Source organism: Chiloscyllium plagiosum, chromosome 16, assembly GCF_004010195.1.
Source record: "Chiloscyllium plagiosum isolate BGI_BamShark_2017 chromosome 16, ASM401019v2, whole genome shotgun sequence".
Taxonomy (NCBI): domain Eukaryota; kingdom Metazoa; phylum Chordata; class Chondrichthyes; order Orectolobiformes; family Hemiscylliidae; genus Chiloscyllium; species Chiloscyllium plagiosum.
This window is the reverse complement of record NC_057725.1, coordinates 45,341,664-45,364,122: the sequence shown is the minus strand read 5'-3', so window position 1 is coordinate 45,364,122 and position 22,459 is coordinate 45,341,664. Positions and strand designations below refer to the sequence as shown.

At 39.6% G+C, this 22,459-nt stretch overlaps 1 protein-coding gene across 2 annotated transcripts in view; it reads right to left on the bottom strand.

Annotated features, from left to right (window-relative positions):
* syt8 (synaptotagmin VIII) overlaps nucleotides 1-22,459 on the bottom strand; it is a 76,813-nt gene that overhangs the window by 22,569 nt on the left and 31,785 nt on the right. Inside the window, exons 1-2 of one of the 2 annotated variants that reach the window (XM_043705975.1) lie at nucleotides 6,802-6,880; nucleotides 5,168-5,313 (exon numbers count right to left, since the gene is read on the bottom strand). In XM_043705975.1, the coding sequence (XP_043561910.1) occupies nucleotides 5,168-5,279 (112 nt within the window). In that variant the 5' untranslated portion in view covers nucleotides 5,280-5,313; nucleotides 6,802-6,880. Of the gene's footprint in view, nucleotides 1-5,167; nucleotides 5,314-6,801; nucleotides 6,881-22,459 lie in introns of those variants that run through there. The other variant, XM_043705974.1, reaches the window with a different exon arrangement.

The window sequence follows — 22,459 nt, the reverse complement described above, 5'->3', positions numbered from 1 at the left end:
TGTGCTAATATTCAAATCACAAAAACTTTATTTACAAGTGTTTAGGAAGGCAAATGGAATGTTGGCAATTTGTGCCTAGGGAATAGAATTTAAGAATAGGGTAATTCTTTTGCAGCTGTACAAAGTGTTGGTGTGACCACATCAAGATTGCTATTTGCAACTTTGGTCTGCTTGTTTGAAAAAAAATGTTAGAAGCAGTTCAATGAAAGTTTGCTTAACTCACTTCTGGGATGAAGAAAGGCTGAACAGTTTTGACCATTGCCCATTGAAGTTTGGAAGAATGCAAACTTATCGTATTGAAACACATTAGATCCTGAGGGACTTGTTGGGGTGGATTCTAAGAGGATGTTTTCCCCTGTAGTAGAGAGAATAACTAAGAGACAGAGTTTAAGAATACGAAGTCTAACTTTAAAGTTGGAGATGAGGAGAATTGTTTTCCCTCAGAGGATCATTTGAGAGTGGAATTTTCTTCCCTTATAAACAGTGGAGAATACGTCATTGAATTTATTCAAGGTGGAACTGGATATATTTTTAATGGACAAGGGAATCAAAGTTTACAAAAGGCAGACAGGAAAGTGGAGTTGAGACCATAACCTGATCATCCATGATCTCATCAGGTGGTGGCAAAGGCTTGAAGAGCCAAAGAGTCCACTCCTGCTCCTAATTCCTAGTTCACTGTAATATCTGATCCAGTATGCTAGAAGAAAACAAATAGCAATATAACAACAAATTGATCAGCTTGACATAATTTCACAGGTCCACAAGAAGCATGGGCAAGTGAGTTGCCCTAGGTTTCCGGCACCCCAAGTTAATTTGCAGACAGTCTGGGAGCAGGTGGAAATGGTGGCTGGGAGGCTCCCCAGGAAATTTTACCCATCAGAAAAACTGCCAGCACAAGAATTATAAAATTCATTGTATTTGTTTCTCTCTTTTGTAAGTAGGCTGGTTTTAGTAATAAAATTCTTACTTATTTTACATAATCAATAAAAAATGCATATCTATAATTTAGTACATCGGGTTTAATTTAAAAGTAAGATTGAAATTTTATGTATGGATGTTTGAAGCAAAAATGTCACTCCAATGTGTTAAACAGTTTGCAGCAGGAGACAGCAAATATTTTAAACCACTGCATCTATTAACTTCCTATGTGCATTACCCTGGAGATCAATTAGCAATCAACATAACGTTAGCACATAAACTTTCTGCATTCTCAGTTGCGTAACATACAATGCTTAAAAGTCCCAAGGTAATTAGGAATCAGTGCTGGGAGAATGATCCATTAAAAATAAAATGAAAATTGAATTAATTGTAAACTGAAGCATGCAAGTTTTGGCTTTTTTTTTCACAAGCATTGTCCTTTGAGTTTAATTTAATATTGCTTATTAAGTGAAATAATTCATGAACACAATAAGCACTTGAGTTTCCTCATCCTACTCTCTGCCTCAGCAATAGCCTCCTGGTGACATACATCCTTGACCTCATCCAATTTCCTGGGTAATCAAGAATTTGAGATAAATGTATCATTGGTAACATTGTTGATGTATCTGTGTAACAAATAGGTGGAATCTTGTTACGGCACTGTACTGGGATATCAGAATGCTACATGCTGGAGCAGAATGTCCACACAATGCTTAAGAGTATCCTATTTCTAAAATGACTCACTTAATTATGGCACACAATCATTTCCCAATGCTTTAAGATAAACAACTTTTTGAAATCTTGTGGGCCTACATTTTTCAGGATATACCGTAGAAAATCTATTTTGTTGCAGTCATGTACAGCATTAACAGTAGTGGAAGAAAAAGAAATGGGAATTGCATTATAGGCCATCTGTCAGATTTTTTCTATATGCCAGAAGTCTCAACTCCTCCATACATTGCCCACCAAGTGCATATGGAAGGAAGAGGCCTTTGTCCAATTCCTTTGACATATGCCCTTGCAAACAAGATCTGCAAATAGTTGCAATTATTTCCATTAAGCTTCATTCTGAGCAACTCCAATATGCGTGGTTCTTGCTTTATGCACATCAAGGCAAACAACAGCTACAGCTAGAAGATTCTCAAACTGGTCAAAGATGGTCTTGTATCTGCCAGAAACCTGTCTTTCAGTGCATAGAATTGTCTTTGACTGAGTGTAGCAGACAGCATGTTCTGACATCCAGGCCTATATGCTAAGGTATGCACTCAAGAAAAATTGTTATCGAAGGCACTTCAGCCATGCTAGACAGAGGGGCAGGAATCTTTGGAACTCTTCAGACTATGTGCTAACAAGGTATGTACATTGTGAACATTGAGAGTATTGAAGTTGTTATGAACCACCTCAGAATGGAACATGGTGCATGGAGAAACAATTATTTCCATCACACTTTCTGTAATTTTCACTTTGAAATGTTTTGCCCTTGGGTTCAATACCTGACATGCATTGTATGTTATAAATATTAAGACATTAACAATTTTGTTGAGGCTACTTAGAATGGGGTATGCTGATGGATAAAATTGAATTTTGTTGCAATTTCTGCAGTTTTCTAATGAAATGTTTTACAATGTATCTCGACAAATATTATGAATAATGCATATTTTTGAAAAAACAAATATATGACCTTACTTTCAAGAGATTTAGCAGAATATACTAAAAGGGGTAATTGAACAGAAAATTGTCACTCAGTCTTATATCAGTTATAGAATCAGCATGTAGAAGACAGAGGGTGGGTGATGGGGTGTTGCTTTTCAGACTGGAGGCCTGTGACCAGTGGAGTGCCACAAGGATCGATGCTGGGTCCACTACTTTTTGTCATTTATATAAATGATTTGGATGTGAACATAAGAGATATAGTTAGTAAGTTTGAAATGACACCAAAATTGAGGGTGTAGTGGACAGTGAAGAAGGTTGCCTCAGATTACAACTGGATCTTGATCAGATGGGCCAATGAGCTAAGGAGTGGCAGATGGAATTTAGTTTAGATAAATGCGAGGTGTTGCATTTTGGGAAAGCAAATCTTAGCAGGACGTATACACTTAATGGTAAGGTCCTAGGGAGTGTTGCTAAACAAAGCGACCTTGGAGTGCAGGTTCACAGTTCCTTGAAAGTGGAGTTGCAGGTAGTTGGATAGTGAAGAAGGCATTTGGTATGCTTTCCTTTATTGGTCAGAGTATTGACTATAGGGGTTGGGAGGTCATGTTGTGGCTGTACAGGACATTGGTTAGCCGCATTTAAAATATTGCATGCAATTCTGGTCTACTTCCTATTGAAAGGGTGTTGTGAAACTTGAAAGGGTTCAGAAAAGATTTACAAGGATGTTGCCAGGGTTGGAAGATTTGAGCTATAGGGAGAGGTTGAATAGGCTGGGGCTGTTTTCCCTGGCGTATCGGAGGCTGAGAGGTGACCTTATAGAGGTTTATAAAATCATGAGGGGCATGGATGAGATAAATAGACAAAGTCTTTTCCCTGGGGTCGGGGAGTCTAGAACTAGAAGGCATAGGTTTAGGGTAAGAGGGGAAAGATATAAAAGAGACTGAAGAGGTAAAGTTTTCACACAGAGGGTGGTGCATGTATGTAATGAGCTGTCAGAGGAAGTGTTAGAGGCAGGAACAATTGCAACATTTTAAAAGCATCTGGATGGGTATATGATTAGGAATGGTTTGGAGGAATATGGGCTGGGTGCTGGCAAATGAGATTAAATTAGGTTGGGATATTTGGTCGGCTTGGACAGGTTGGACCACAGGGTCTGTTTCTGTGCTGTACATCTCTATGACTCTGTGTCAAAATGGAAGTGGACTGATAGGTTCTAAGCTATTAAGCAACTTTATCATTGTACTACAGAAAATAATTCAGGTCTTCAATGAGCAACATTCAAATCCTTCAAGAAGTATTTGTCCTCAGAACAGATCAGCTGAAACATGCAAAAAAGAGTTTGATCAATGTTTATTGGAAAGGAAAGTCAAGACTGCAGGGACATTCAATAAACTGCTTTGGTAGAGATGCGGGAATTAAAAAGTAAATTCTCTAAACTTCTCCAGTCTGGTCATAATCTATAAAAGAACCTATGACCTCATTAAGTATTTACTAAGAACCAAACAAAACATTTTAATACTGAGTTAAGAATTAAAATGATTAGATTTGAATAAAACACATACTGTGAATACCTAATGTCAATAATTCTGAAGAAGGAAGATGTAATCACTCTTTGGCATTATTTTTACTTTAACCCCACCCCACCCAATGGGTTAGAGTGCAATGCCCACCGTGTATCACTCTGCATTAATTTTTAGTAAGTTCAGGTAAATGTATTTTATCTAATCTCACCAGTTCCCTAATGGATAGTTGAAGTTAAACATATCTCCTTTAACTCAATGTTTGATCGTAGCTCCCATTAGTATACGAAAGTTAATAGCAACAATAACAGGAAAGGTTTATGATCATTGCATTTCATTGGTGGTTCGATGCTAATTCATTCATTTCAATACATAGCTAATGGTTTTGTTGCAACAGCATCAGACAATTCAAACTTTTCATTAGCAGGGAAATTAAAGAACTAAATTTACTGTTGATGACCCATATTTATGACCATTAAGAAGCAAAGTTCTTTTTTCAAAACCGAAAAAGATAGATATTTATTTACAAATTTTGGTAACTTGAAGAAGCCTTTTTCTTTTCTTCTGGGACCCAAGGAATTGTTGCACTGGAGTCCTGCTCCAGCCTCAATTTTAATCCTGACTTTTGAAATTGAGAAAAGTAGCCAAAAATCTGAGTAGCAGGCTGAGGATGGTGAAGCAGCCCATGCAGAAAGAAACAGGATGCTTTAGTAGAAAATTGGTTTCATTCTGTTCTAATCATTGAATGTCACTCATCTGGCCAGACTGATTGCAGTTCAACTGAGTTAACTTGAGGTTCGACAGCACTTGTTATAAGGGCATTTGCAGTGCATTAGTAGTATCCCTACCTCTGGACCAGGAGGTCTGGGTTCAAGTTCCACCTCCTCAAGAGGTGTGTAATAATATCTCTGAACAGGTGGTTAGAAAATATTGACAGCACTTGTATTCTTATATTTGAAGAGGACCATTAAGGAAATGTTTATGCTCATTTTGTCTCTGTTTACAATCTAAGGAAACCATCTTCATACTTGTGGTTCTTTGTATATAAATTCACTATGGTACATTTATGTACTTACATGGAATTTTATTGATCAAATTGGAAATGAAGCCTCCACTTCCAGTAGTGGTTATTTGGGTGGTATTAGTGACGGGTGGATTTATAGTAGTGGTAACATTCAATGAACTCATTTTTTCTTTTGTTCTCAGATGGTAGTTGAATGGCCTGAAGGAAAGAGGAAAAGAAAATATTTTGCGTTTTATAAAAAAGTCAACTTCATGTTTTGAGCATTTAGTTGAAAACAAATCTAGGGAAATCATTCTTCCCAGCCATAGTCATTCCCCAGTGGAAGAACATACACTCCAGAAATAACATAGCAAGGCATTTGAAAAGTAGACAACATTTCAAAATGGTAAAATCTGTCAAATGTTCCCATCAAGCCACTTACTGTCTGAGATGATAAAGTTATTGTCTCCCACTGTTCTTCCAATGGTCCATGCTGATTTAATCAGTGTGAGAGCTTTGTAGTTGTTAAATGCCGCTCATTCTGTTTGTGTTGTTATGGATCACTTCAGTTTGAAACTAATGCCAAAGTCAACTCTAATGAATTTAGATATTGTAGTACATAGAGTCATCGAGATGTACAGCATGGAAACAGACTCTTCGATCCAGCTCGTCCATGCTGACCAGATATCCCCAACCTAATCTAGACCCATTTGCTAACACTTGGCCCATATCCCTCTAAACCCTTCCTATTCATGTACCCATCCAGATGCCTTTTAAATTTTGTAACTGTACCAACCTCCACTACTTCCTCTGGCAGCTCATTCCATACATGCACCACCCTCTGTGTGAAAAAGTTGCCTTGGGACTCTTTTAAATATTTCCCCTTCACCCTAAACTATGTCCTCTAGTTCTGGACTTCCCCACCCCAGGGAAAAGCCCTTGTCTATTTACCCTGTCCTATTTACCTTACATAATGGCACTGAAAGACAGCTCCTGGTGACCTAATAAAAATTGCCTTTTTCCTCCAAACCACTCCATTGATCCCACTAAATACGTTCTAACTGTCATTCATTTCTCCCTTATCTGTAGGACAGTTTTGCAAATAATGACTGGAAAGATGGTCATAGTTATTGTACTTCAAAGAAAGTCATGTTTGAAGCACTTTGAAATATTGCAACATACAGCATTATGCAAATGCAAATATGATGACACTATGAATTCCAAGCAGTTCTTCTGTCATATTGTCATATTGCCTCAGTCCATGAAATTGAAACATCAAAGAAAACAGAATCCTGTAGCTATTAATTTAAAGCAGATATCACAGATGTGAAGTCTCCCTTATCAATTCTCTCTGGTTAACATCACTGGAACACAAACACATCAAAACATAAGAAATAGGGTCAAGTCAATTACCCAAACTCTCCTGCTCTCTGAATGGAAGTCTATCAACCCTCTGAGAGAAGAAATCCCTTCATTTTCCATCTTGTGGCCTGTATCACAAGAAGATCCATATCCCTTATATTCAGGTGTTTATTGTTATTCCATAGTATTGAGACAGATGATAGCATTGTCGAGAAGTATACAAATAAGCTCTTGTTGTTGCCTAAGATGGAGTTTATGATCCTCACACATGCCCTCACATTCGCTTCATCAATCTTCCAAAAAATGGACTGCTAAGTCTTTGATGATACAAAGCCAGATACAAACCTTTTTTCCCATTTTGCTGGTTGTGAGTATCAGTGGCGAAACCAGCGTTTGTAACTCATTCTTAATTGTTTTTGAGAGGTGGTGGTGAGACAAATTCTTGAATCTCTGCAGTTCATGTGGTGTAGTCACATTCACAATGTTGTTAATTACAGCAGTCAGTGAATTCATCAGGCTACAATCAGTCATTTACTGATACACAACTTTAATATTGCCGAAAGGAAACCGATGCTATCTGACCTATTATGCCAATTTGAGAAGGTAGTGGCATCCTTGTTTTAATATTTTAATTGAAAATGCCACCTCTTACAACATAGCACTCAGATGCAGAATGCTCGGGCTGGATTATATATTCAAGTCTCTTCCACCCACAACCTTCTGAATCTGAGCTGTGTTTCCAGTAATCCATGGTTGACACCCTAATTGATGAGGATAGGAAGAAAAGTGGATAGGTAAAATGGTACTGTGGCTACAAGAGCAGTTCTGAGGCTAAGAAATCTCTGCAGTGTATTATATTTCACCTTGTGACCATCCAAAACCTGTCTAGCATCAACAAGTGACAAACCAAGAATGTGTTGAAATTCTGTCCAGTTGCCTGAATGAGCACAGCTTCAATAACACTCAAGAAGCTATCTACAAAATGGATATGCAGCAACTCACCTGCATTCCTTTGACATCACCTTCCAAACCCATGGCCTCTCACATCTAGAAGGACAAGAACAGCATATTCTTGGAAATACTACTGTTTTTAGTGTACTACACAACAGTATGTTTAACACAAGGTCTTCATTGAAGTGAACCTAAAATGTCTGCCTACAGCATGAGTCCTTATTATAGCCATCACATGACTACAAGCAGATTTGAAAAGACATTTGTAAATGACTAGAGTTCAGTCCAAATAATTACCAACTTCAAGCCACACATCATCCCAACTTGCAACTATGTCAATGTTCCTTCACTATCTCTGGATCAAAATCTTGGAGCTCCCTTCCTAACAACACTAGATGTCCAACACATAGACTGCAACAAGTGAAGAAGGCAACACACTGCTATTCTCTCAATGTCAGTTAAGGATAGGTAATATATATTGACCTAACAATTGAAATTTGCGTTCCGCAAATAAATAAAAACAAAACTAAGATTAAACAACAAAGGGTTGGTTTGGGTTGTTTTATCACCTTGTCCAATTCCTGAAAATTGTGTTCTTACAATTTAATTGTGGAAGATCATAGAGATGCTAATTAGATTGTCAGAATCTCTGGAAAATCAACACACAGCATTTAAAATACAGTTGCAATGAGATGCAAATCTCCTTCAGTGCACTTATGCAATGATCCATCCTCATGACTACTGTTACTATGACAATGAGGGTTGGGTTCTGTGAATGAGGATCCCAGAGCTGCTGAGCTTTCAAAAAAAAATTAATCATCCTGTATGGTAAAGTTACCACACAGCTCTGAGCCAATGGGATATGAACCCAGATATTCTAGCCCAGAAATAGAGACACTGCCACTACATCAAATGAGACACAAGTTTGCATGACAGCACTTTAGAGCAATTATAAAGCATTAGGAAAATTTGTTATGATACTGAAGAGTCTGGTGGGATTGTCAATCATACTTCCAGTTAATAACAAACATCTGTCTCATTATTGATGCTTAGCAGTGAGGTGCTTGAGGTGTCATTTAAATGTGAGCTTCTTACTGGCATTAGCTTGGTTAGTGCTAATTTTCCTAGAGTGTAAACTAAATCACAAATTACATTAGAAAACTTATAATTTATGTTAAATTTTTTGACTTATCAACATTGCTATTTTCTGAATGTTTTGCTATGTACAAATTTGTTGTTATGTTCCCTACAATGAAACAGTTACGGCACAACAGAAGTGTTTACCTGGTCATAAAACATTTTGAGAGATGCTAAGACTGTGAAAGGTGTTACATAAAGACAATTTTTGTATCCTTGCTTTTTAGATTTGTTCTCAAGATGAGGTCAGCACTTAGGAGGTTGTATTCAATGTTCAAGGCTTATCTCCCTGTGAGATTGGTGGTAGCTTATTCCTTAATCCCTAACCCTGTCACAATTCTTGTAATGGTGCAAATGTGACTGTCATACCAACTACAAAGATATACAATAAACTTTCACTTTTAAGGTAAGAGGAGGAAGATTTAAGAAGGACATGAGAGGCAACTTTTTTACACAGGGAATGGATGGATATGATGGACGCAGGTAAGATTAAAACATTAAAAAGACATTTGGATAAGTACATGAATAGAAAGGTTTTGAGGGATGTGGGCCAAAAGTAGGCAGGGACTAGATTAATTTGGGAACCAGTGGGACTGAATGACTGTTCCACACTATATGATTCTACGACCTCGAGAAATAAGCTAGCAAAATGACTGCGGCAAATCATGTGACTTTTGCACTTAAGCTACAGACAGTACCGCATCTCAATTAAATAACTAATTACATGAGGACATTCATAATCATCCAGAAATTTAGACTTTTTTTAAGGATAGGCCAATACTAAAGGATTCTAAAATAAGAATATCAGAACATGAGTGAGTTATTCAACCCATTCAATCTGCCCACCATTCAATGTGATCATGGCTGGTCATTCAATTCAAAGCTTTTCTTACTCCCCATTCATAAACCTGTATGCCACTGCTCATCAGAAATCTATCGATCTCTACCTTAAAAATATTCAGGTCTGAGCTTCCACAGACTTCTTTGGGAAAGAATTCCAAAGGTTCACACTCCTCTGACTAAAACAGACAAGCTCTTCATCTCAGACCTAAATGGCAGACTCTTAATTTTTAAATGATGCCCCATGGTTCCTAACCAAACAAAAAACCTTACCCGATTCTACCCTGTCTATCCCTTTGTGTTTTATAAGTTTCAATAAGATCGCCTGTCATTCTTCCAAAATCTAAAGAATGCAGGCATAGTTTCTCCGATCGCTCTTCGCAGGACAGTCTTGCCATCATGGGAACAAATCTCGTGAACATTCAGGGCACTCACTCAATGGCAATAACATCTTTCCCGAGAAAACGAAACCAAAACTGCACACAGTACTTTGGGTGCTTTTCAATCAGGCTCCTATCCTATTTAAACGAGACTTCACTACTTGTGTACTCCAATCCACTTACAATAAAGACTAATATTCCAGTAACCTTCTTAATAGCTTGCTGCATTTGCATGTTTGAATCATAGATTGATACAGTGCAGAAGAGGCCCTTCAGCCCATTGAGTCTGTACTGCCTTCAGTAACTTATTGACAATGATGTCGAGATCCCGTTTGTGCATCTACAATTTCCAACCTCTTACCATTTAAGAACACCGACCCTTTTCCCAAAGTGGAAAACCTCACATTTTTCCACATTATATTCCATCTTCCATATTCGCTAAATTTGTCCAAATCCTCCTGAAGCTGATTTACATCTTTCTGACAATACAAATGTCCACTTTCCTTTGTATCATCTGCAAATTTGGAAATATTGCATTTGGTCTCCATGTCTAAATCATTGATATACATTGTGAGCTGCCAGTGGCCAAGTACTGATCTTTGCAATGCCCCACTAGGCACAGTCTGCCAAATCGAGAATGGCTGATTTACTCCAACTCTCTGTTTTTGGCCTATTGGCCAATCATTAAGGTTCTCCAGAGTACCTTACTGTAGCATTTATTCTGAACAAAAGAAGATTGAAATTCAATAGGCGAGAGATGGAAGCGAATGATCCTATCACAGTCCGCGTGTATCAAGGTCATTGTCTCAACCCCTCAAAATTTTAAAGCTCAACACAGGATGCTGGAATCAACACGAACACTATTGCTTTGCTTGGAAAAAGGACCTGAACTTGTTAAAAGTCACAAGCTGATGGAGTCATATTGTGGTCTGCTTTTAAAATTAGCTTGAAGTGTTTCCATCATAAAGGCATTTACAGTTCAGTGGTCAGGAAGGCAGACCATGAATTAGCTGCAAGCCATCAAATAGCCAAAGTAATTAAGGGCAATAGCTTAAATGTGAGGTTCTCAACAGAGAGAGGATTCTCCAACGTGTTCCAATTTCTAGTTTATCTGAGAACCAACTTCCTAAAAATTCATCTTTATGTAACCTCACACATTTGCTTTACAAGACCCTAACTTCAACTCCAAAGTCACAATCTCATTTAACAGTCCAAGTTTGCTTCATGGTAACCTAGAGATCTTAAAACAGAGGCTGACTTGAGCAAAATTTGCTCAACTTGCATGCGTGTGAGTATGTAATATTAAGTCAATTTCGGGTGTGAATGAGGGTAAATAGCCTTCCTTTTAAAAAACAAACTCAAAATCTTTTAGTTGAACTTATTTAATTGGGATTCACACTCAAGGGTAAGAAAACATGTGCCTCCTGTAAAACATACCAATCATAGGAAGTAAAGGGAAAACAGAGAAAGATGGGTTCTTGATTGGTATGGGGATCAAAGGTAACAGGGAGAAGGCAGGAGAATGGGGTTGAGAAACATATCAGGCATGGTCGAATGACTCAATCAGAATGGCTTAATTTTACTCCTATATCTTGTGACAAGACATTTGTGTGTTTTTGCTATTATAATTCTTGACTGGGGCTTTTATGGAATCTACTGAAAACCAATTCCTGGCATTGCATATAAATCTCCCTATTATGACTAACTTCATAACCTTCCTGAAAGTCTGGAGAGCATATGTCCACAAGTAGAAGTCAATGCAAGCAATCAGGGCCTGAGAAAAGTTTAGAACATACATCATCATACTTCTTTCAGTCATTCTTCACTTTCTGTAGTGTAATTTAAAGTTGAAGCAATCAAAAGGGTGGCATGGTGGCACAGTGGCCAGAGACCTGGGTTCAATTCCTGCCTTAGACTGTGTGGAGTTTGCACATTCTCCCCGTGTCTGCATGGGTTGCCTCCGGGTGCTCCGGTTTCCTCCCACAGTCCAAAGATGTGCAGGTCAGATGAATTGGCCATGCTAAATTGCCCGTAGTGTTAGGTAAGGGGTAGATGTAGGGGTATGGGTGGGTTGCGCTTATTGGGCCGAAGGGCCTGTTTCCACACTGTAAGTAATCTAATCTAACCACCAGTTACACACAATATTTAAATAAATGCAATCTCTCCTAGTATAACTGATTCTGATGTCATAAAAGTGCACAAATGGATAGAAAATACAGCGTAGGTTCCAGAAAGTGAGACTTTTTTTGAAGCTCTTAAATGAAAGACAATAATACACCAGGGCCTGAATTTTCACTCCCAGACAGAGTCTGAAAAATTCTTAGTTCTGGAAACCAACTCAGGAGGAAGTGCCATGAGCAGTTGGATTTTCCAGGAATCCGACGGAAGTGGGGATGGCAGGATGACAACTGGAGCCAGACCCACAGCCCCAGGGAAGAATTCAGAGGTAGCTGCAGGGTTGCTGTGAGCAGAGATGTGTTACTTAAAAAAACAATACTCGGTGCTGCAAGACTTTGGTTACAAGTGATTAGATTCCCTACAGTGTGGAAACAGGCCCTTCAGCCCAACAAGTCCACACTGACCCTCTGAAGAGTAACCCACCCAGTCCCATTTCCCTCTGATTAATGCACCGAACACTACGGGAAATTTAGCATGGCCAATTCACCCAACCTGCACATCTTTGGACTGTGGGAGGAAACCAGAGCACCCGGAGGAAACCCACACAGACACGGGGAGAATGTTCAAACTCCACACAGTCACCCAAGGCTGGAATTGAACCTGGGACCCTAGTGCTGTGAGACAGCAGTGCTAACTACTGAGCCACCGTGCCGCCATTATAAGCTAGTAGGAAAGACCTGCCTCATCCTCAACACCCCTCAAACTCCAGCCTCACCCCCTCACAGGTCCCAGGCTGAATCTATGTTTCCTCTGCAACACGCCCTACCCATCCACCTCCAGGATCATGATAGAGTCAGGATTAAGGGAAATGCATTGTGGGATGGGTGTGGTCCTCAAGTTGTGCTTGGAGAGGGACAGAAGGCTCAGGAACAAGAGTTAGAGGAGGCTGTCAGTAGGCACCCATGTCCAAGCCCTTTATCAGGCAATGATTGTCTTTGATCAAGTGACTCACATCCCTACTCAGTGGCAAAATACCCAACATTTGACCTGCCAGACATGTTGAATGGTGACAAGCCTGTCTGTAGCTGAGTTCATCCAATGTGGGGCCTTCTCACCTTGTGATGCTGTGGGAAATCCAACCATGGATCTCATCAGCAGAATGTAACTCTGGTGGAGATGGGAAGGCGGTGTGCTTTTAGTATGCCACCAGCCCAGCTAATTATGTAACCTTACCATCTTCAAGCTCACCAGGCATGAGATTTCTTACTAACACCTTTAACCGGGCTATTGCTCAATATGTAACTACCCAACCACACCTTATCAAACAAATAATCACTTTAAAAAATTCTCTCAGTAGTTAAATACACTGAGTAAAATCAGGGCTATATGTAAGAATGAATAGAACACTTAAAATAAACTGAAAGTAAGAGAAATATTAACTTAAATCAAGATATGACAATAAAGCAGTTTCAAGTGGGAAAGGATTTAACTAAACAAAATGAAGACTAGCTAACATGTTGGGATTGCGTGGACATAATCTGCATAATTTAGCATGGTTACCATGGTTTCAGTGAGATGCAATTCGTCTTGCCTCGTACATTTCACAAATAGTTTAAATATTTCCTTGACTGATTATTCAATTCTTTGTGCTCTCAGCTTCTAAGATCTCTTTCAAGGCCATGAGTCATTTTTGAATTACTGCTCCTATTCTGTCAGGTTTGTTCACTGGCACGAGAGCATACACAGGAATTAGAGGACCAATTTCAACCTTGTACATTTTAAGTTGAGGTCAGCTCAACAAAGTAGTAAGAAATCTAGTTCCACAGGTCTTTTTAGTATAAACACACTGCTGAGAGTGGTACTGTACTATAAAAAATTGAAAAATTCAGATTCAGGTTTAATTCCACAATTGTTTGATGATCTAATCTAACCACACTATTGTAGCATAAACGGTTAATGTTAAATATGTAAATTGTCAATGTACTTCAGCCATGATCACATGACAGCAATCTCCAGCGAGAGATGGTTCTGCATTAAGTCTTGTACTAAGCCTTACGCTGTCAATAAATCGAGGAATGTTTAATAAAAGTTAATAGTTTAATAGTTTAGTATCTAGGAATCACTATTCACCACCATCAAGGGCAAAGCCTCCCCTATAACGATAACAGGAATATTAGTAACCTTGTGAAAGGGAAGATCTGGACGCAGAGTTAAGTTTTGGAAATGCTAAAAATCTGAAACAGAAACAGGAAATGCTTTGTTAACAGGAGTAACAAAGTTTGATATTTTGCATATTGACCCAATTCACGAGTCCCCTCAAAATGGGTGCGGGGTTCAAAATGCAGAAATAGCCTGTGCCTATTGTTTTCAATGCCGCTAGCTTGCCAACATGCTATCTTCTGTCCTGGGCAGATTTGGTTTCCTTCTGAAAGGCTTAGTCCCTTTCCCTTTCTACCCTTTTGCAGCTTATCTTGCTCTGTTTTCACCTTTGCCTGTTTTCCCTGATAGGCTGTGATCCAAGGAGAATGCAAACTGCTGCATCCATGCTTGGAAACAATTGCAAACAAAAACAAAAGTTTGCTGGAAAAGCTCAGCTGTAGGCAGCATCTGTAACGAGAAATCAGAGTTAACCTCTGAGGAACAGTCGCCGGACCCAAAACGTTAATTCTGATTTATCTTCACAGATGCTGCCAGACCTGTTGAGCTTTTCCAGCAAACTTCTGTTTTTGTTTCTGATTTACAGCATCTGCAGTTCTTTTGGTTTTCACTTGGGAGCAGTTGGTTTGTGCAGAACCCTTAAAATCAGGACAAAGATCTTCAGCCAATTCCACACCACCATTGATTTTAAAAACACTTCCACATTTGCAGCAATAATGGCTTGAAATCAGTCAGAAACTACCCAGACTCTTACTGTTTTTGGAAAAATGTCATTTCCATCAAGTCTCATAGAGGATTTCTATCTTGTCTTTTTAACTTTTACCACATCTCTATGGCGTGCCCATATCTGATTGTAACTTAATTCTTCCACTCTAAGTGGGCATTCATATTCGCCACTGCGAGGGCATCGCAGGATCCTGGCACTGGATCCACCTTTAAAAGGCATTTGCACCTGGTCAAGCACTGTCAGTCTAAAGTTGTCCTGCACTGTTTATAATGTTTGGCCCAACATGGCTAGCAAGCTGAAATTGTTGGCCATTTTTCTGACAAAGACCTGGAGTTCTTGGGGGATGGAGTGCTGTAGATGAGAGCCACCTCCTTCCCCTAGGACCAGCATACAATGCCACAAAACCAGATCCTTCCAATCTGATTCAAGCTGCCAACAAATTAACGCAGTCTCAGCCCCATGGAAGATTGCCCTGCTATTGCACTCGTCTTCCTCCAAGGCTCCTACTCCACCACTCTCAGCACTGCATGCATTATCTTCCCTCACTCACTGTCAACTACCCCAACCCTCCCATACTATTAACCCTACATGGTCTTTGCTCCAACTATTCACTCACTCACTTGGGACATCTCACCACCTTGTCCACACCTGCACCAGTACTATCAGTTGTGCCAGTCACTTATATCTGACTCAGTCTGCTCCTTTCTCTCATTCAATGAGAAAATGACCCACAATAGGGTTAAATGAGCCAAGATGGGAGATGGGGTGTCTGACATTAGGCTTCTCACTCCTACAAGCAAAAGGACTCAGACCATAACTGCCTTGATTGGCTGAATAACCTTACTCAAGCCCATGGACTGATATTAGAGGCTGCATTTGATGTACTGGGTCTGGACCCCCTCACCAATGGGTGTCTCCCTACACTTCAGTGAGGACTGTTCCCCTTAGACTTTCAGACATGAGCACTTTGCTTGAAGGAGATGCAGCATGTATGCCCTGTACGCTGCTGACACATAGTGCAGATATGGGATTGCACTCAAAGCAGAAAATATCATGACATGAAGAATATCAATACCTATCAACAGGTCAATTATCTAAAATAATGTATGACTCTGCTGCCTCCAAATGGTTGAAGAAAGGTTTGTTTAACATGAATGCTAATGCAAAGATATATTATTTTACCTAAACTCATAGTGTTTGTAAGATTCTAAGCATTTTTCAACTGGTATTCATTACAGACATAGACACTTTGTTATATTTAGATGTCAAAGCACTTTTGTTTAATTTGAGTGTTGCTAGTCAGACAAAATAAAGAAAAGCAGACATCAGGAGCTGATTCCTTTAATACTGTGATTCTATCATGATGTAATTTTTTAAATGCATTCTTTCATGGGATGTGGGTGTCACTGGTTAGGCTAACGTTTATTGCCCTTTATATAAATGTTAATGAGCTACCTTTTTCAACCACTACATGCCACAAAGTGTAGGTACACTCACAATGCTGTTGGAAGGAGTTCCACAATTTTGATCAGAATGGTGAAGGCATCTACAAATCAGAATCCACTTGCAAACCAGTCAGTGCTCTTTCCTCATCAAGTATAAACTGTTGTTTCCCCCTCACATTGGTGTTTTTTGCAAATGTTCAGATGAGTGTGAAACAAAAAGCTTTGACAAATAAGCTTTTATTAAGCAATACTCAATTGTATTTGAACCCAGAGAATCTTAAATCAGGCTCACCTTCATCATCTGCAATTTCAAACTTATTCATGAAGTACAGATGTTCCCATTTCTAGCATTTACACATTGCTCCAATAAATTTCTTCCACAGTTATTCAAACCATTAAGTATTTTCTCCAACACATTCTGTTTCCTCCAATTTCACCCTTTCTCTTAGTTTTGTACCAGTGTCAAACAGAATCACTTCTATACTGTTTCAACATCCAAGAGATACATTTAAATTAGAAAGAATGTTTTTTCCAACAGTGGGGCCTTTAACTCCTTTAATGGGTCCACAATGTTATCAATCACTTTCAGGACTGATCCTGAACATCCAATTTCAATTAGTAAAATTCTGTGTAAAACCTTTACAGAAGTATTTTGGAGGTTTTGATCAAGAATAAGAAGGAAGCAAATTGCACGTATAGACAGCAGAAATCAAGTGATTTCCCAGAAGAGTATAAAAGCAGTAGGAGTATACTGAAGAGGCAAATCAGGAGGGCAGAAAGGGTACATGAGATAGTTTTAGCAAATAGGGTTAAGTAGAATCCAAAGGGATTCTAAAAGTACATTAAGGACAAAAAGATAATTAGGGAGCAAATAGGGCACCTTAAACATCAGCAAGATGTAGAACAGAGGAGATGGGGGATATACCAAACGAGTATTTTGCATCAGTATTTTCTGTCAAGAAGGATATGGAAGATAGAGAACTTGGGGAAATAAATTGCAATATCTTGAAAAATGTCCATATTACGGAGGAGGTGCTGAACATCCTTAAAATACATAAAAGTGTCTAAATCCTCAGGATCTGATCAGATATACCCTAGAACTCTGTGGGAAGCTAGGGAAGTGAATGCTAGGCCCCTTGCTGAGATATTTGTGTCACTAATAGCCACAGGTGAAGTCCTGGAAAACTGGAGATTGGCTAACGTGGTGCCACTATTTAAGAAAGGTGGTTAGTGGGCGGCACGGCGGCACAGTGGTTAGCACTGCTGCCTCACAGCGCCAGAGACCCGGGTTTAGTTCCTGCCTCAGGCAACTGACTGTGTGGAGTTTGCACATTCTCTGCCTGGGTTTCCTCCGGGTGCTCCGGTTTCCTCCCACAGTCCGAAAATGTGCAGCTTAGGTGAATTGGCCATGCTAAATTGCCCATAGTATTAGGTGAAGGGGTAAATGTAGGGGAATGGGTCTGGGTGGGTTGCGGGTCAGTGTGGACTTGTTGGGCCGAAGGGCCTGTTTCCACACTGTAAGTAATCTAATGATAAGTAAACTATAAACGGTTGAGTCTGACATCGGTGGTGAGCAAGTTGTTGGAGGGAATCCTGAATATTTAAATGTATTTGGAAAGGACTGACTTGGGGTAGTTAACATGGATTTGTGCATAGGAACTCATTTCTCATTAAGTTGATTGAGTTTTTTTGAAAATGTAATGAAGGGGATTGATGAGGGCAGAGTGGTGGACGTGATCTATATGGACTGCAGTCAGGTGTTCAATAAGGTATCTCATGGTAGACTGGTTAGCAAGGTTAGATCACACGGTATACATGGAGAACTAGCCATTGAATATAGAACTGGCTAGAAGGTAGAAGACAGAAGGTGGTGGTGGAGAGTTGCTTTACAGACTGGAGACCTGTGATCAATGGTGTGCCACATGATCGGTGCTGGATCCACTGTTTTTCATCATTTTTATAAAGGATTTGGATGTGAACAAAGGAGGTATAATTAGTAAATTTGCAGATGACACCAAAATTGGAGGTGTAGTAGACAATGAAGAAGGTTACCTCAGAGTGCAAGCAGATCTTGATCAGATGGGCCAATGGGCTGAGGAGTAGCAGATGGTGTTTAATTTAGATAAATGTAATGTGCTGCATTTTGGAAAGTCAAATCAGGGCAGGACTTATACATGTAGTGTTAAGGTCCTGGGGTGCATTGCTGAGCAAAGAGACCTTGGAGTGCAGGTTCATAGTTTCTTGAAAGTGGAGTCTCAGGCAGATAAGATAGTGTAGAATGTGTTTGGTATGCTTGCCTTTATTGGTCAGTGCATTGAGTAAAGGAGTTGAGAGGTCATGCCGAGGCTGTACAGGATATGGTTTTGGAATACTGCATGCAATTCTGCTCTCCATGCTATAGGAAGGATGTTGGGAAACTCAAAAAGGTTCAGAAAAGATTTACAAATGTTGCCAAGTTTGGGGTTTTGAGCGAGAGTGAGAGGATGAATAGGCTAGGGCTGTTTTCCCTGGAATATCAGAAGCAGAGGAGTTACCTTATAGAGGTTTATAAAATCATGATGGGTTTGGATAAGGAAATAGACAAGGTCTTTTCCCAATCAAAGAGTGTGGTGCTGGAAAAACACAGCCTGTCAGGCAGCATCCAAAGAGCAGGAGATTTGATGTTTTAGGTGCAAGCCCTTTATCAGGAATGCCCGAAACATCAACTTGCCTGCTCCTCAGATGCAGCCTGACCTGCTGTGCTTTTCCAGTGCCACACCTTTTGACTCTAATCTCCAGCATTTGCAATCCTCACTTTCTCCTAAGGTCTTTTCCCAGGTGTGAGGGAGTCTGGACTTAGAGGGCATAGGTTAAAGGTGAGAGAGGAAAGATTTAAAAAGGACCTAAGGGACTAGTTTTTCACACAGAGGGTGGTACGAGTAAGGAATTAGCTGCCAGAGGATGTAGTGGAGGCTAATACAATTACAACGTTTAAATGGCATCTGGATCGGAACATGAATAGGAAGGGTTTTGAGGGCTATGGGCCAAATGCTGGCAAATGGGACTAGATTAGGTTTGGATATCTGGTCGGAATTGATGAGTTGGACCGAAGGGTCTGTTTCTGTGCTGTACATCTCTATGATTCTAATTGACATGCATTACATTATTCATTCTGATTGCTATTCAGTTAGCGTGGTAGTAATTAGTCCTTAGCTTTAGCACTGATAATAAATTCATTATCTTAGATGATGGAGAAATATGGCTAATGGGCTTTTGTTTGCCTGACCGAACAGAATAGGTGTACCTGGTTATAATGTGTTGAAGGACGTGACTTTCTGTTCAAGAAGGTTCAATATTTGAGTCAGTAGGTATAATTCAAATTCAGGAAGCAGATTTGGGGTTAGAGTACATTGTGACTACATTGAATTTAATGGCTAAATATAGCTAAATTCAGCATGAAATTCCTGAGCAGTTTAGTGTTAGCATCCAAGATAAACACATTGATCATCCAAGCCAGGCAGCTGCACCAGAGAGGGCACTTCCAGCTGGAGGTACTCACACCTTTAGCTACAATTTAAGGCAATAATATCTAAGTCAAACTGAGGTGATGTAGTTCCCCATGGACTCGATATTAACAGTCCAGATTGCATTATGTTCACTATATAAATAAAAACTGTACTGTTGATAACAAGTTCTAAAAATATTAGTGCTCCAATATGATGTCTTGAATAAGTGATCAGGTTATATTTTATTGGTTGTTGTTGATCAATTTTGCAACCATTTTGAGAACTTTATCAATCTTTTACAGCAATACATTTATTCTTATGGTTCCTCTAAGAGCAAATAGCCCAACAATTTGTTTTATCTCTAGAGCTGACAAAGCCAACAATCTCCTGCTTTGCTTCCCATCTTCCACTCACACAAGCGTGAGCACATCCAAACCTGCTGGCTGTTTCTTAACTCTCATCAAGTGCTGTTTACCCATTGCTCTTGTATTTGTTGATCTACATTAACTCCAAGTCTGACAACGCCTCAACCTTAAATTTCTCATCTTTGTTTTCAAATTCCACCATGATATTGCCCCTCCCTGTGCGTGAAACTCACTAAAACATCTTTCTTTGGTAACATTTTTCATAATCTGTCCCAATATCTTCAGAAGTTGCTCAGAGTCAAATTTTTACTCCAGTGAAGTGCCATAAGATACATAATATTTTACTATGTTAGAGGAGCTTTGCAAATTCAAATTGGTGTTGGCTGGAGGGAAAATGAAGGGATTTGAACATGAGCTTGAAATTTAAAATGTGCGCCACTGAGGCACCAGGAATCTAGAGACACGATGGACAAATAGGACTAGGTGTAGGTTAGCACACAAGCAACAACATTTTCAATATGCTGAAGTTTATGGAGGGTGAACAATGAGGGTCCAGGTATGAGAACATTGGAATAGCCATGTCTTTAGTTAATAAAGGCATTTAAGAGGATTTCAGGAGCAGACAGTTGAGGCTTGAACTGAGACAATATTATACTGGAATCAAAGTAGGTGGTCTTTCTGATAGACAGGATTTGGGGCTGGAAACAAAGATAGGGTTTAATAGGATGCTGGGATTGCATTTGGTCATGTGAACATGATCTAGTTTTTGTGTAGAAGGATGGAATCAATGACAATAGTCACAGGAAATATTGCAAGGAATGGCAAGGAATTAGAATGCGAACACAATGCTGGCCTTTATTGCTGTGCATATGGAATATAGAAGTAATGATCACTTGCTCCACCTGTATTGGGCATTAATGTGAAAAGTTCTGTGAAAAGTATATACAAAAAATACTGTGTTCATATTTGGTCTTTTCACTTAAGGAGGAATGTACATAAGACTGGTTTCTAAGAAAGGAGAAAGTGAGGACTGCAGATGCTGGAGATCAGAGCTGAAAAATGTGTTGCTGGAAAAGCGCAGCAGGTCAGGCAGCATCCAAGGAGCAGGAGAATCGATGTTTCGGACATAAGCCTGAAGAAGGGCTTATGCCCGAAACGTCGATTCTCCTGCTCCTTGGATGCTGCCTGACCTGCTGCGCTTTTCCAGCTACACATTTTTCAGCTGGTTCCTAAGAAAGGCAATTGTCTAAGGAGGATAATTTGAACAGATTGTACCAATGAAGTTCAGAATAATCGGAGGTAATCTTCCTGAAACATGCAAGATTTTGAGGTGTTTAGATAGATCAAAAGGCCATTTGACCATAAAACGTAGGAGCAGAAATTAGGCCATTCAGACCATCAAATTTGCTCCACCATTCAATCATTGTTGATAAGTTTCTCAACCCCATTCTCCTGCTTTCTCTCTATGACCCTGATCCCCTTGATATTCAGGAAACTATCTATCTCAGTCTTTTAAATATACAGTAGTCAATGACCTGGCCTCCACAGCCTTCTGTGGCATGAACTCCAAAGACTCACCTCTCTCTGGCTGAAGACGTTTCTCTTCATCTCCATTCAAAAAGGTTTTCCCTTTACTCTATGGCTATGCCCTCGGGTCCTAGTCTCTCCTAATGATGGAAACATCTTCCCAACATCTACTCTGATAGGTTAGATGCTAAGTGATTGTTACTTCTCTCTTGGGGTTAACTAGAATGAAGGGGGGCATTAAAAATTGAGAGATCTCCCATTAAAAATGGAGTTGGGAAGGAACTTTTTCAGGCTCTTTAGTATTTGGAATTCTTTACCCCAAAGCCAATGGGAGCTTGGTCATTGAATATGTCAAAGGCTAGTTAGACAGATTTTTGATTTACATAGAGGCAAGGAAGGAGGCAAAAAAGTGGAGTTACGGTCTTAATTAGATCAAAAATAATCTTATTGAATGCCTCAGCTGGCTCAAAGAGCTGACTGGTCTCCATCTATTTCTTATGATCATATGGTTGGATGTATGATGATATTTTACACAGTCAGAGGTATCAAGGATGGGTATTTGCATGAGTAGTGGATGACAGCAGTTTTGAAATGAATATCATTCCAGGGGTAAACCATCTACAGAGTCAATGAGGTACAAACAATGATTGCAGATGCTGGAAACCAGATTCTGGATTAGTGGTGCTGGAAGAGCACAGCATTTCAGGCAGCTTCCAAGGAGCTTCGAAATCAACGTTTCGGGCAAAAGCCCTTCATCAGGAATAAAGGCAGTGAGCCTGGAGTGTGGAGAGATAAGCTAGAGGAGGGTGGGGGTGGGGAGAAAGTAGCATAGAGTACAATGGGTGAGTGGGGGAGGGGATGAAGGTGATAG